The 16,826-nt window shown below is 42.4% G+C and overlaps 1 protein-coding gene across 1 annotated transcript in view; it reads right to left on the reverse strand.

The window, feature by feature from the left end:
• PLA2G4A (phospholipase A2 group IVA) overlaps window positions 1-16,826 on the reverse strand; it is a 77,374-nt gene that overhangs the window by 58,333 nt on the left and 2,215 nt on the right. Inside the window, exons 2-4 of the mRNA XM_032446286.1 lie at window positions 6,362-6,464; window positions 6,062-6,193; window positions 352-433 (exon numbers count right to left, since the gene is read on the reverse strand). Of these exons, the coding sequence (XP_032302177.1) occupies window positions 352-433; window positions 6,062-6,094 (115 nt within the window). The 5' untranslated portion in view covers window positions 6,095-6,193; window positions 6,362-6,464. The remainder of the gene's footprint in view (window positions 1-351; window positions 434-6,061; window positions 6,194-6,361; window positions 6,465-16,826) is intronic.

Raw genomic sequence — 16,826 nt, forward strand, 5'->3', positions numbered from 1 at the left:
CTATTTCTTTTCAACTTTTGAAGATACAAGAGCCAGATTCACTATCCTCAGAACAGCACTTCTGATTAAGCCAAAAAACTAAACGTAGGTGTGTTTGCTCATGGGCAAATTGTTTACAACACACTCATCTTCTCTGGATCAGTGGAAAGAAGGAGCGGCAAATCTGAATTCTAATTTGAAATGAGCAAGCAGCACAATGGGTACACTGCTCTCACCTTAACAAGACAGACAGAAAAGACAAAACAACCAATCTTTCATTGCATGACAAACGTGTTGTGGCATCACCCGTCCCTCTGCCTACAGAATAGTCTCCTAGAAAAAAAAAAGCGAAACAGAAAGAGAGATACTCACGCATGTCACCAATGGCTCCTTTCGTGACATTAGTGGCTTTCCTTACTGTCACGGTGAATATGTGTGAGTACTGGTGTTCCACCTAAGAAGTCAGAGAGTTAAATGTGATTAAACTCCAGAACCAAAAAGCAGCTATTAAAATCACCTTTCACTTCATCTGAAAACTGAAAGAAAGAAAGAAATTCCCACATCAAAACATAAAAGAAAAAGAAGAATACATACTGGATAGAGCATCATAAAGCTGAACTGCACCCTGTAGCTTTACTGAAAGGTCAGACCTTATACTGGGGTTGCTTGATTTTCCTGCAGCCACACCTACTGATCTCAGTGAATAATACTCCTCCTCTACAGAATCTGCTTTAAGGCATTTAGTCAGTCAAGGACAACCCGGTTTGATAAGAAGAAAATAGTGGGGGGTACTATTTTACCATGCACTCACGTTTATAATTACTTCCCTCCAGTAAAAATGAGGGGGGGGGGGGGGGGGGGATTAAAAAAAACAGTAATTAAATCAGTAAAACAGTATAGCTTTTAGTACACAACAACACTCAAAGCACAAGTGTTCCCAGCACAGTGGAGTAAACGTGCAAAGCAAGCTGTTACAATGACCATAAGCAAACTGCACACAGTTTTTGGAGCTTCCTGTTTCCTGCAAAGACCGAGCAACAGCAGGAGCTGCCTTTCTAAGAGCAGCATGAACACAAGTCCCAAATGAAATAGGGAAGTAGAAGAGGATGTAAAATTAAGAAACAAAAGTAAAAACCTCAATGGGAAGAGCTCCCATCTACTTCTAATTATCTATGTAGTCACAATTTTGACCAACCCACTGAATGCTGCTGAGCACCATCCCGGTGCCACCAGGTGCCAAGGCTTTCCTTCCACACGAAGGGCTCGAGGGCATGCAGGCAACAAGCAGCCTGCAGCCAGGAGCAGGGCATACCAACTGCTCCCAGCACTACACCTACACTGCCTGCTTGGTGCCCAGCCTTACCTTGGCTGCCTACACACCCAGTACCAACTCAGTCTCCTGGCAAGAAACACAGGCACCTCCTCAGCCCTGAGCTCTTCCATGCAGAGAGCACCATGTCCCAGCTGCTGGGCTCTGCAGCCCCAGGCACGGAGACTGCACATGGGCCTGCACAACTCCCGGGATCCCAGGTGCTCCCCTGCCATCCACACTGACACACCTGTGCCCCAGGTCTCGACCTGGGGTATTCTTGCTTTCAGCATCCGCCAGCTTTGTGAAATATATTCAGATAAACACTGCTTGTGAATCATTAAAACCAGAGCAACTAACCAGATTATCTTGCAAGGGTTTCCAATCGGAATTAAAAGAGGAACTATGGATATCAGGAAATTCCTTGAAGCTTGTTTAAAATGACAGACAGTACCTCTGACAAGGAACGTGTCCATTCAAGCTGTATCTGGTGCTTTCCTGCTATGTTTTCTTCTGGACACATTAAAATAAATAAATAACACATCTTTTTTAAAGGAATAAGCTGAAGAGTCAAAAAAAAAAAAAAAAAAAAAAAAAAAAAACCCACAAAAAACTTACATGCAGACAGCCCAGTAACTTCAAAATACCCACATGATGTACTGCAACTTGCATGAGCTGCATGAATGGTAAAGAGGATGGAACCTCTCCCTGAATGCACTTTCCACAAGAGCAGAGAAAAAGGGGGTTGGTGGATAGCTGGGACTGCTGTGAGCTATGTGGGGCTGCCCCAGCTCTGTCATTTATGTGCTTTTGTGAATTTCCAGATGCTCTCAATCTCCAGAAAGCAGCTTCTCCCATCGGCCCATTTCCCGTTCACTTTATGAGCGCTCAGGACTGTTTTATTGGTGTGTGCCACGTCCACATGCATGTCAGACTGCTGAAGGTTTCACAACACGGTGTTGGCCCAATGTTTGCTCACACAAACTGGTGTCGTTGCTTTGTTATACACAACCTTATAATTAAAAAGAAATGTCCAAAGTGCAAACACATCGCCCTTCCCCTTGTTCTGTTAGGTAAGATCCTGTCCTCGCTTGAGACTTTGAACCAGCATTTAGCACTGAGCATTTAGCAACAAAGAGGAGGATCAAACTGTCATTAAGTTACAAGTACAGGACATCCGAGTGCTGGATTTAGTTCTCAGCTGCCGTGTGTAACTCAAGTGCAGTTCTGGTGCCCCACAGTGCTGTAAAGGTGCTCCCTTACAGACAGCACCTCTGGAAGGCAGCCTGCCTGCACCTTGGTCCTACTCATCTAACTAACTGTTAAATCACAGAACAACCGGATTGGAAAGGGACTTTCAGCCCCAGCCCCTGCCACGGGCTGGCTGCCCCCACCAGAGTGGGTTGCAAACTGTTAACTGAGGCATAACGTTTGGTACCCTCCAAAATGAATATGCACATAACAATGACAAAACAACATAAAAACATTATCTTCGTGCCCCACACCTCACCCAAAATAATGCAGTGAGGTTTATAATTATAGAGTTATTAATACCTGGCTATAATCACATGCTTAGGAGAATTTTGCAACAGCACAGTACTAAAATAAACTATCTCCCTCTTAGAAAAATGTACACAAGGAAACACAGGAAGCTCGAAAGTTCAGTTCTTTTCTTATCCCAAAATAAATGTTTTCAATGCAACTCAGCGCAATTGGAAATTAAGACTTTTTCCACTTGGGATCCTGTTTCTAAGAGTAATAAATATCCACATCAACAGCTAGCACATCTTTGGGGATCATTCCTTTGTTGGCTTTTGGAAAGACCAACCTCTAGAAGTGAGAAGCCCTGAAAATACAGCATATTGACTCTGAATGCCCTTGTAAATCCAGCCCTTAATAATTTAGACGACAAAGATTCATTTTCAAGTGATTTATGTTTGTCTTAAGTCTTGATAAAAATCTGTACATTGTCAACTTCTCAATTACTCTTGAAAAAAACAAGACTGCATATAAATCACTTAAGCATTGCAACACCGAGTGGAGCAACATCTGTGTACCTTTAGAAACACAGGTTGGGTTAAAATTTCAGAAGCTCCCAGAACTCAAAAGCCTAAATACCCTCTCCTGTTGAGGCCTGGCTTTAAGTATTTGTTTCACTTTATTTACTCTTTCTCTATAAATAGGGAGAAGGAAGAAGTTAAAATACAAATGACCTTCAATTTGCCTCCTCCAAAGATGGGTTTTCTGAATGAAGGACACTCCCACGGACAGCACTTGCTCTCTCCTCATTCCCTTGTTTGATCTCCCCCTCTGAGATACAAGCACAAGGTTTTCCAAGTATGCTGAGCATCCACTGTTCAGTATCTCCTGCCCTCACACAACTCTCAATCTGTTTGGTTAAAACCCACTTCTTCCTTCTTCCTTTCTCTTCCACCTTTAGCTGTTCTCCCCATAAAATTTCCCTTGTTATCCGAGTCCCTTTAATTTTCACCTATTGTTGCATTCATATTTGCATAAAGCCATTACTTTCCCATCACAGATGATGCTCTAAAAATCTTCTGTAAGACAGACGGGTTTTGCCTATGAACTTCCCACACTTACAAAGAAAGCAAGGAATTTGCATGTACTGAATACAGCATTTTTCATCCTCCAGAATGCTGAGTCACGAAATGTAACTCAATCTGGAGAAACACACAAAACACAAACCAGGAAGGTCTGGTATACGTTGTGTAATAAGGGCTTACTGCTTGCCAACTTCCTCAGCTTCAATGCTGACAGTTAGGTTGGACAGAGGAAAATGTTGGCCTATCTTCTTAAATAACGGATTTCCATGAAGATCACACTCTGCTTTTACACAGATGTCACAAATTAAGACAGTTCTGCGTGCAAATCTTGAAATAACTTCATTCATTATTTTAGCATTTAACCTCAATAACAATTTAACAAGGTGCATTAAGTTGCAGCTATTTATTCATCTGACAGTATCTCTGGTGCAGTCAGATCTACCCATACCTGCAGTGACTTTGTGAATGCCCGCTTTCATTCTCTCGGCTTTCATAAAGCAGAGAAGGGAGAAGATAAAGAGAGGAGAAAACACACAGTATTTAGCAGGACTTTGGAAAATGATGATTTCTGAGTCTTTTAATGTCAGCTGTTATTAAAAACACATTGTTTCTGCCTGCTGCCCTAGATGTTCCAATTTTAGTGCAACTTTCCTTGCAATTTAAATTCATATGAAAAGGAAAAGAAGAAAGTCTCTTGCATTAACAGTGTTCCTGTAACAACATTCCATAATTAGAATTCGGCACTAAGGATAGAGGATTAAAATTACTTATGCTTCTAAAGCTGTGTCCTCCTCACTACAGTGTCATAACAAATCTTTTAAGTGCTTCCATAGAGGTGCAGAGCAGAGCAAACATTCCATCCAGGAGAGGGCACTAACACGGAAAGGAATAAGTTCAGGTATTGTTTTGAACGCTGTTAAATACAGGCATCAATGACCCTGAAGCTTGTCTGTACAGTGGTCTTCACAGAGCTACAGATCAAGTACAACATGGCTTTCACATCTGTAGGCTGCTAACTCATATAAAGAATGTGACTGTGTAGGGTGGAAACCACAAAACCGATAAGAGATCATTTCAAGGAAGCACACATTCCATTTTTAGTAATGTAAAAAGTTCGACTTCATGACAAGTGTATGGTAACTATCTTTGAGTATGTATCTCATTTCCTGCCAGGAGATTGTTACAAAAACGTGCTGATAGGAATAGACTGGCCTGCTCCAAGATTTTGGTTGGGACGGAAACGATGATCTTTATTCTGGAAAGTTGTTCAAACAGAGACACATGAGAGCACACACTACAGCCAGAAGCCCATGTCCAGCCATCTTCTGAGCCATCCTGCTGCCTTTTACCACACAGCAGGCAGTGCTGCTCCCATTTCCCATTTCACCCCCTAGCTCCTACTTCTCCACTGACACAGCCCGTGCTCACGTGGTTCTGCACTTCCCTTGGGCCAGCTCTGACAACACACAACTGAGCTTTTGCACTGAACTAGTTTCCTCCCAGTTCAGCAAGGTCAGGACTTGCTTATAAGCTGCAATGGAGGGTGCAGGGAGAACACTGGGAGGCTATGGGGAGAATGGAGCACAGTGGCATCAATATGTTGTTGAGTGGCACAGGTCGTCTCACCGATCTTTACCTGGAGCCTACAGGCTGTATACTTAAGAGTCTCTGAACAATCATCACTGACAGACACTTTTCTAGGACCTGTGCATCCAAAACAGCCAATTCACCTCTCTACCCACTTTCACGGGAAGGGGAAAATGTGACTCAGTATATAGAATAGTACAGAAAAATTGTATTGGAAAGGAAAAAGATAGTAATGCAGGGTGTTACTTCCGTAGGAGACAGTTCTGACTGCCCATCAGTTATGAGAAAACAGCCAAATACAAGCACTTTGATGAAACACATCAAACAGGCAGTTCCCTCAGAACACCATCATGACACCACACCCATTAGTTCAGGTAGGACCCTGTACTCTGCTGCAACTTATACTGAAATCACTCCCCAATACACTGCCTGCTTTAGAGAAGCTGACTGTCTTTCATATTTCATTCAAACAAGTTTCTTCATAAATTTGCTCTAGTCACACTTAACATTACTTAAACAAATGTAAGGTAATTATAATGCAGCGTGTGTCTTCAGAATAAGTTATTACAGAATACAAGACAGTACACAAGAAATCACATACAGAAGATCCATAGCTACTTACCACAATGTGTTGATAAGGATCTATGAAGGACATCTCTGTCTCAACTTTTATTCAAGACAACTGCCAAACGTCTCGTGCAGTTCCACACCAAAGAGGCTTTTCAGTCATCCAAAGCAGAATTCAGTATGACCTCTAATTATTAAATAACAAAAAATGAAAGTCAAATATCAGACTCTTTATGTTCCTTTTAAATAGTGTGTTGCAACAGAACAAATGAGTTCCTTCATTTTAAAAAAGGTTCCCACAGTTCATTAGTTAAGCAAAATCTTAACTTCATACATGCCATGGAAGTGTACCTACTTGCATGAACTAGAGAAATTTCTTGTACTTATTTGTTCTTCTTCAGCATAAGAGCATAAAAAAAGTATCTTGAATTCCAGACATCCAAGTGCTTCTGTCAGTTCTACAGATAAACAAAAGACAGTTTAAGCTCCACACACTACAATGCTAGGAAGTAACAAAAATCGCTGTTTCATTAATTGCCTTTTTATTGTAATGATCCATTCTGTGTTCCTGTAGTTTACCTGCACACAATTGCGCTCACACAGTCAGGGCACACAGAGCTGAAGCTCCTCTTTGTGTTCCCTCCTCTCACACTATGATGCACAAGGCTACGACCTGCACTCACCAAGCTGCCAAACTCGGACTAACAGGCTCAGGCATGGCAGGCAGCATCCTGCCTCACACAGCTCTGGGTGCTACCAGCCCAGGGTGGCTTATCAAGTTGCTTTCGCTACGTGATAAACCAACAGCAGCAGTGCCCTCTGTACAGCTGCAGAGGTGGTTCCAGCAGAGCAGTGTCCTCAGCCCTGAGCAGCCAGCGGCCTGCAGAGATACACAGGTGGGCAGGCTGGGAATGAGAAGGAACAAAGCACTACTTGGGAGGACTGGTCTCAAGGAAAAGCTGCCTTACCTTCCATTTCAAAAGGACAGGATAAGCCCTAAAGAACAATGGCTGACATAATTCCCAGAAAAGTCACTCTGAAGCAACTTTGTGAATGCTTTTCCATAAAACTTGTAGTAATTAGAATATACTGCATCCATTCTTCGATCCTTTCAGCTCCAACAGGAGCTGGAGGCTAGAAATAGCACTGGCTTTATTAACTTAATCGCAGTCTAAGGAAGTCTGAATAAAAACTTCACTGCGCCTTTAACGCACAGTTTTCATCCAAAGCAGCTCAGTGTCAGGGTATGAGGAATAAGTCACCTTCCTTACATGGAGCAGAACAGCACCTCAGACTTAAAGGAAGCTCCCTAACCCAAAAATGGCCTACTGCAACACTGTTTCACCCTACTGCGATCACAACTGCAAGGACTGTTTCTTATTAAAATGATTTCAGCCAAGTTCAGCAACGCTATAAGTAGGCAGATGGGAACGAAGCGTTTGCAAACGTATCATGTAGTTGATTTGCCACAGTCAAGTTTACTCTGGCTGACATCCTAGTTAAAGAAGGATGCTGGAATCTTGATAAACAAGTTGTGCTGTATCAGTTGCACAGGAATCAGGAAAAAGGAACAGTGAGAAATACCCAGTCATTGTGATGCTGAAGGAATCTATAAGTCAATAAAACTGAAAACATGCCTTTTCCCCAAGCGCACAATGAAACCTCCAGCAGGTTACCACAATCGTTTTGGGAGGATCCACCAGGCACTGGCGGTGGCTGCTGCCTGCAAGCTGAAAGGCTTGTCCTGAAGGCAGGGATCCAGCTCCCCAGATCATTACTCTGCTGTTCATCTGCCTTAGACATGAGATCATCCTTGCTGCTTCTACAACCCCCTGCCTCATTTATTTCAACATCTGGAGGAAACATGTTTGGGATCCTACAAACAACAGCCTCTTTGAGTACCGCGCAACAATGACTCCCCAAGTGTCATCTGTCCTCCATGTCGAATGAGGCAAGGATCATGCAAACAGACAAATATGCAATCACGTAATTAGCAGCTCTATCAAAAACACAGACACACAAGACTTCAGATCAGGAAAAAAAAAAAAAAAATTGATCTTTAAAAAATGAGAAAAAAACAGCCATGAGTACGTAGGGCCTGATGCAATACACAAGTGGGAAATCAAACACAGCATCTTGAACAGACCACCGTTTAGCATGACCATACAAAAGAGACAGCTTTCTGTTCAGCTCCCAAGTCTCACTTGCACTCAAAAATTAACTATTTTGTCGGCACAAGGGCAATTGTTAAGCACAGTTTCAGACATTGACAGTAACACGGTACTAATACAGGACAGGTGCTGTCCTGTTTAAAACAAGACTTTCTTGAACTTTTTCTTGAACATTTTCACATGAGATAATGAAGTGAAAAGGATAAAGGGAAGCAACAGTGAAGATCAACAATAAACAGAGCCCTTCCCCAAAAAGAAGTTGACACACACACAGATCATTACTGGAAGTGCTTTACATCTCAGTGTTGATCCAGTAACACTGCTTACCGCTACCTCACAGTTGTGCAGAATGAAACACAGGAAGAATAACGAGGTTTTCCTACTCCATGCTGAGTGTTGCGTTACTGCACAGACAGACCCACTGAGAAGAAAATAACCTCCAAAAATGAGTAAAGTATAACACAGTATAAATACCACCACCACAGTAAGTCTCCAAGATTCAAAGACAATCACAAAGGGACGCCATTTATATCAAGTTGAAAAAATCTCTTTAAAAATCAAAGACACAAGTATAAGACAGTGAATAAGTGTGACTCGCTAATACAGTCATTAATGCTCATTAATGATATGATAAAGGTACCAGAAAAACCTCGATACTGTCTCAGGGTTTTGGTATGAATGTCACCATCCGCTTTTATCAGATCAGACAGTAGAATTTTATTTGGTTACAGATTGATCTTGTGATTGTACAGTAGAAATAAATAATCTGTTTCTACATGATTTAGTCAAGCATCCTGGAAAATCACTGAAACGTTATTTCTTAATTTAGGTCTTCCCACACAAGAAAGGATTACCGTTTACTCTCTGCAGGGCACTCATCACTCGGTTTTCATCACAAGTAAAAAATTATATGCTTCAACATTTAACGAGCATTCTTCCCATGCCTTGCTGAGAGCATGGGTGGAAGGAAAGATCCTGAGCAGTAAAGCGAAAAGCTTGACCTCTGTGCCACATTTTTGGAGGATGCCGTGGGGCAAAGTTTGGAAAGGAAGTTGACTGAGGAAAAGATTTTAAGATTGGGAAACCACATCTGACTTCCTGCTAGAGAGGACAGAGATGAAAGGATTGTGAATCTCTTTGAAAGATAACCTGTTGGTCTACAAGCAATTACTGACACTACAGGTAGCACCGAGAGCAAGAGCTCCTCTCAGTGCAAGAGAGATACCAAGCACACCAGAAGGGCTGAAACTCCAGAAACTTCTCCACAGACTTCAGTGAGGTAAATTTACACCTTATCTAGTGCTGGAGGCTACTTGAGAAGACTTGAGTGAGGATGGCTGAACCGCTGTCAGGCCAGTTCTCTAGGTACAAGCTGACCAGCATCTCCCAGAGATCTCCAAGCTACAGCAACCTCCTGTAACAGGAGACAGAACGATGAGTCAGGGGGAAGTAGACACACTCCCGTAACCAACTTAATTGGGCTGGGCTTAACCCAGCTGAAAAACTCGCTATGTTCAGCAAGTAAATACCTAACGAACAAATACTCACTAGGCTGGAAACACTTCTGCCTAAATACCTGACACACATTACACAGTAGTCGTAGGAGTTCCCAGTACATTTCCTCTCCAGCCAAATATTGCATTTTCACCATGGTCACTAACTACAGGCCTGAAAGGAAGAGGTGACTGATTCAGTGCATTCTGATTTATCCTACAATTATACCACTTACACAAGGAAGGGTTAATGAGAAACACACACTGCAACGGTTCACAAGAGGTTACAAAAAGAGCCATGTCATCATATGTGATTTTACTATACATCCAACTCACTGAGAAGTCAGAAAATGGAACAGAACTGGATCTTCCCAGAAGAACTTAAGGAATGAATTCAGATCTGAAAATGAAAGACCATCTTAATACCTTTACGCAACTTTTCTCCAGTGCTAAATATTTTAGTCCCAGTGAAATAACAAACAAAAAACAGAACTCAGCCCTGAATATAACTAATTTCAGCTGATGGAAGCCAAGGAAAGAGAAATCCCTGTCTTTTCCTGCATATAGCCAAGTCACAAATTGCTTAACCCATTTCAAGGGGATCATCTATGCAGACTATCTGTTATGTGAGCATTACAGTTCAAAGGAAGTGAGATTTAAAATTAACTGTTATATAACTCAATTGCAATACTGGAAAACCTGGACAGATTCGTTTTGTTGACTATAACCTATTAAAACTCACATGGGAAGGAAAGAAAAAACAACAAAACAAGATTCAACATTTAGCTTCCATCTGGATCTTGAAGAAAATTTTCTATTTCTCTCCATTTTCCCTTGCTGAGAGCTGTCGTTTGCCAGAATGCCCAGGACCTGTCTGTAAGAAGTGCTGCAGCAATAACTACTGCTGAACATTCTACAGGTGGAGCACTAGATTTAGAATCCAGGTATATCAACCCAAGTCCTTCACTCAGCCTTCGTGATGACAGTGATGTCATTGTACATGTAAATGCTTCTGTCCAATGCCTCTTAAAAATTCATTAGAATTATGAACTACAATAATGAATTACAGTTTGGTTCTTACATATCTTTAATCTTTCTACACCTTCATTCTTCTACCTTTCTGTAAAATAGGGATGGTTCAATTTCAATCTTAAAACATTATTCTCATGTTCTCCATAAGTTTTTACAGTTTAAATTGGGGAAGAGTTTGTCTGCTGCACTGCAGGCCAAGCACTGCAATGCTCTCAGGTTTCAATTGCAAAGGAAAGTGCCTCTGCACTACAGATATGCATCAGTTACACACAAAAGAACAACTGCAATAATAGCGAAAAATGCAAATTGCTAGTGAAATTAACAGCTGGCTTCTGTCATGGTCAAACGTCAGCAACAAAACAAATACAGCTGAAAGTCAGGCAAACACTTCCTTTTAAACTCCTTTTTGCATCCAGTCTTCCAAACTGTTGGCTTTTTTCCCCATCAGTTTCCTGGCACTAGAGTGTAACAAACTGCACGCAGCCCACAAGGCAGGCTGGTGCCCCACTGGCACGGCCTGACTGGAGCAGAAGCAAGGTGCACTTCGTCAGCACCACTCAGCACGGCCGTACATGACTCAACGTTACAACTGTCATGCCCTGGCTTTGGACTATTTATTGAAAACACAAGCTCTGGCCACTGTCTGCAATAAAGGGGACAATTGTGTGGCATTTCCTCTGGTCTGCATGGTGATCATGTTAAAAGCATGACAAAGTAGTTGGGGCCCGATGGGTGTGCCCTCACGGAAATTGGTCAGGACTTTCTAGTAAAAGTACTTATGAATAAACTTCTGATGACGAGATTTCTCAGTGGCTTTTAAACTACGTGAGTAAAATCTATATGGAAATGTTTTATGATTTTTGCCAAGCTGGAGTCTGAATATTGCAGGTCTTGCATATGAACAAATACACTGAGGCATCCCTGCTTCATATGCTGTAGTCTTAAGGAAACAGACAAGGTGGCAGGTGAATTTGTACTGTGAAAGATCTCTGGCTCTTTTCAGTAGTTTTATAAGTAAACAACTGAAACAGAAAATGTACCAACATCCGTGTTACTGATCTGCACCTGGCACATGGCTGTCACACAAAACAGAACAACACAAGTCAAAGCACGCCTGACCCCATGCAGCTCAAAATCTGGGCAGTTACCAAAGGAACACCCGACTTACTAGCTGATCTGAAGCCAGAGTTACATCAGCAGTGCAAAATCATGAACTCATTCATCCTGGAAAAGACCGCAAAGATCATCTAGTCCAACTGTCGACCAACCACCACCTTGCCCACTAATCCCCGTCCTTATGTGCCACATCTTCGCGTTTCTCTAACACTTCCAAGGATGGCAACACTGTCACCTCTACAGGCAGCCTGTTCCAGTGAATTGCCACTTCTCTTCAGAATAAGCTTTTCCCAGTATCCAAGTGAACATCCCCTGGAAGAACTTAAGGCCATTACCTCACATCCTAACGCTGTTATGTGTGAGAAGAGGCTGACCCACACCTCAAGACAACCTCCTTTCAGGGAGCAGTAGAGAGTGATAAGGTCTTCCCTGACACTCCTCTTAACCAAAGTAACTATTGACTCCGAAGTTTTGCTTTTCCATGCACACTGAAAGGAGCCTGCCCCACAGCCCCACTTGCTGCACACACATCTTCCTCCTGGGCAGCTGCGCAAAGGAGCGGTACGTCCTTCCACCCTTCCTCAGCTTCCTCTTTCTGCTCCATGTCCCTCAGGGCTCTGAGGCTCCTTCCATTCCCTAGTCATTTACCACTTTCTCTTCTATCTCCCTCCCAGGGCTCTAGCAGCTGCAGAACTGCTTCCATTTTTTGCTCCACCACTTCCACCAAGCTCAGAGGAACAACACTAAGAATGCTGATTTAAGAAGAAAGTTTTGAACTGGACTATGTTTGCTTCACTTTTAGACAACAATCACAAGCGCTGTCACGAACAATGTAGCCAAATGTCGAATGGCTGAGAAGGAGATTGTAAGCCACCCTGAACGTGTGCACACCATCATCAAACAGGGCTTTGCATACAGGTCAGAACTAAAAATAGCATTTTGATTTCATACAGGTACTGGAAAGTTTCCTGTTCATCACAAGCCATCATGAGATATGCCAGGCCTTACTGCAATTTGATTCTACCACTACTAAGAGGTTAGCAATGCCAGTGGTTTCATAACAGAAATAGGGAACTACCAGAGGAGCACTAACTGCTAGGTACCCAGACCTTAAATGGGACTGGCCTACAGGAATGCGGGACAGCCTAATTCACTGAGGAGCCACAGATGATGACTAAAGAAAAATAATCACGAGCAATCAAACTCAAGAAGAAACCGAAGTTACATATCTTCTTGTTAAAACTGCTTTGCAAAATCAGGGACATGAGAGGGACTTTCTTGTTTTTCCTCTGATGCATCAAGACTGGTCAGTCAGAGAAAGTTCAGCAGAGTTTTGCATGAACTATGACTATGCTCTTACAAATTTGCCTAAACTACTCATTCACTGTTTTCTTAAGACACCAGAGACTTAGAACCTCCCTCACTAACTCAGCTCTCTGCGCATCAAAGCTGTCTGTTGTGCCTACATTGTACTGAGATGATAGCTACAAAGTACACAACAGAGGCATGAACACAGCAAAGATGTTTAAGCACTTTGCTCAGCAAAGAAGTTTTTGGTTAAAAAATGTCAACTTGCCAAAGCTAGAAGCTATCATTACCAGATCAGTTTTGGTAATGCTCTTTTTGGCAAGAGAGCACCACATGTAAGTCTCCCCGCAGCCATCGGTTATGGACATGGAACAATGCCAAGAACTGATGGTCCCACAGCCAACCAAACCGCATACAAGAACTCCAGGGACAGGTTTTTCAGCAGAACCCTTTGGCAAAGATCCTGGGCGCTGCCCTCACCCCCCCACACCAAGTTGGCAGCCAACAGTTCTCCTCAGCTTCCTTCAGAAGCACCTCTCTGTGCCACCGCTGACCACAGACACACCTGCGCACCATAGGGAAAAGCCAAACTTGGTTCAGCTCTGCCTCCTTTTTTCCTCCACTAGTAAATGCGAAGGAAGTTTTGCAAGCAACAAAACCTGTTTTCCTTTATTTCAGCCATATCAAACATCTTTTTCAAGCGTTCCAATATTTCAGTTTCTAAGTCACAAGAGAATCTCAGTAACACTCAAAACAAAAAACAGTAATAAAAAGAGAAAGCCACATGTTGGTATAACAGTACGGATCCAAAATTGACTTTAACCAGGATGAAGTTACTTTGTTTTGTATCAGAAAAAATTCCTTATAAAAATGAAATCTAGGCTCACTTGGCCACAGGAGAGTTGAAGATCTCTCTAAGCTCATAAATCTAGAATCCTTGGACCAAAAGGAATCCAAGTATGAAAAACAAAATTACTGTGGCAGTATGTCCCAGCCAAGTCCAATTGGTCAGTTACCAAGGTCTGTGCGAGCATGTGCATTTCAAAGTGGAAAATGCCAGAAATGCAAGGGATGGGCAGATGTCTGCCATTAGAAAATAACTTTCCAGGTCTCCTGTCAGTCTTGCCAGCACACACAGCACACCAGCAGCCCACACAAACCCTGCACTGCCTGGCAAAAAAAACACAAGACTGCAAGTATCCTCAGTGAACACACTGCACAAACCCAGAGAAACAAACCAGGTGTGAGTCAAGTGAGGGTTTGCTTTCTTGAATCCTCTCTTTAGATGCTGTACAAGCTATTCTCATTTATCTCCAAGTTTTCCACCAGTGTTGCTCTTGACCCATAGTTGTTTGCTCATGTGAGGAAGAAGCATTTCTTCACATATCAAGATGGCCTTTATCAAAATACAAAGGGGCAGTGCTTGTAGCCTAATGGTTAGAAATTCATCGACTCACTTTGATTACGAGGAGAAAGGATCCAAACAAAACAGAATGAGAATGGCTGGCTTCATATTACATGGCAATTGTCTAGGTCGTCATTATTCCAGATGTTAATTTATACAGGCATTCATACCCATAAGTCTTTTAAGAACAGAAGTGTGTCAAAAGCCATCACCTTAGGAATTCTCCATTGTGGATTGTTAAGGGACGGCACGCAGGAGTACCAGCCAGAAGTGTTCTAATTAGTAGCATTCCAAGGGTCCGTAGAGACACCTTTCCCTAGAAGTACCTTAGGTTCCACATGTTTTCTCCAGCAGGATGGCAACATTACACAGCAGCTGCTGATTCTGCATACACTTTTGCATGTCGAGGCCAGCAGCACAATGTCCCTCACAGAGCATGCAAAGCAATGGCTTGGGTCATGGCGAGAGTTTCTCCATGTCTGGCAGAAGTCACACAGGAGTGTTGTTTGCTTTCTCACCAAAGTTAAGGCCAAAGCCAAACATTCTATTGAGGGCATTTGTTTTTACTGCACAACTGACAACACATTAAGTTAAATGAATGAGAAATACAGTTCTAATAGTGAAGTCCCATTCACCATCTCTATCCTGGAGACACATACAGCCACAGCATACATACAAAACAAACAAACAAAACAAAACCACCTCATCAGGCTTTCCAAAAGCCACATCTTTCTTTTAACAGCCTGGCAAACTCAGTTAGCCATGGGGAATGGCACAGCCCACACAACTGCACCCACCACTCCGCTGATCCCGTATCCATAGGTGCAGCATCCCACTTCTTAGTGTTGTCTGCCATCCACACCTTCCAAAACACAATCTTCCAAGGGCTATGATGGTCACTTCTTAAATAAATGCACAATCTTAAGATCTGTGTCTGTGTGTGTGCATATAAATATGTATACACACAACGATCGGAAAGCTGTGTATGCAAGGATTAATTTATATATATACAAACACATATTTAAATGTTAACAAATCATTGTGTTCATATATATAAGTCTACTCAAACTGTAGCTGACAATATAAGCACAGTTAGATATTACTCATAGGAAAACAAATAAAAGTTTCAGCATTTTATGCTGAGATCATTTAACGAAAATATGAGATAAATATCAGCTTGAATTTGATGGGTCCGTTATCAGTTAACCACAGAAACACACAAATACAACAGAGTCAAGTTCAGAGTCAGTACAGCTCTGAACTTCCATACGTGAAAGCTAAGTTTCTCCTTCATTAATCTGTGCTTTTAGGGATGAGAGCTACAGCAATTATAGAAGAGAGGTAAAAAATGTGCTTTCACCATCACAAGATGGTGAAAAATAACAATAAGCAGCATTTATTAGTAATTAATATAAATGTCTGCCCAACTAGTTTTGTTACCCAACAGATAAAGAAGCACGACATTCTTAGCTCTTAGTCACAGCATGCAGCACTACCATCCATTCCAAGGAGCCTGTACATCAAAACTGAGAAACAAGAGCTTTCCTGCAGCACTGTGTGGGCTGCACAAGACTCCCCTCACCTAACTCCAAATGCCCGCCATGCGCAGGTGTTCACCTGTCTTCAGCCCACAGGGAGAAGCGTGAACTCATGGCACATAACTTGTGTGGATAGCTGCTTTTGGATTACACTAATTTTACCCTGGGATTGCATTTGCTTCCCCCAGGGATTGCCTGGAGAGCCTGGACATCTCACTCACATATCAGCTCCCTCATCTGTTTGCCTTCATTGCAATGCATGAAGCCAGCATAGGCAGACGGGCTCCCACTGCTGACAGCTGCTGGGATCCAGCAGGAAATGTATGGCACGTGCACACAGCCCATACAGGACAGCTCCATCCTTACCAGCGCTTTCCTCTTACCAACACCATAGCCTTATTTTTATAGAAAACATCTCATGGAATGCAGTACCCATAAGATGAATGACTCGCTGTCTTTCTAAGCAAAGTCAAGCAGCACTTCTGCAGCATCACTACAACCCTTTTCATTCATAGCACTCAAGCTGAAGCTTAAATGTTGGTTAATTACTGCAACTTTCCCCACAAGTGAGTAAGGATGAATTGTTTTGGGCCAATACAGACAATGATACACAATATAGCTAACATATGTAATAAAACTTTTTTGGTTTTTGTATTTTTATTGAAACATTAAAGAAAGGGCAACAAAAACATAAGAGCAGCGGGTCGGCCATGTGTGACATACAGCTCCTTGCTGCTGTTTGCCCCGGCCTTGCAGA

Source organism: Coturnix japonica, chromosome 8, assembly GCF_001577835.2.
Source record: "Coturnix japonica isolate 7356 chromosome 8, Coturnix japonica 2.1, whole genome shotgun sequence".
NCBI lineage: Eukaryota > Metazoa > Chordata > Aves > Galliformes > Phasianidae > Coturnix > Coturnix japonica.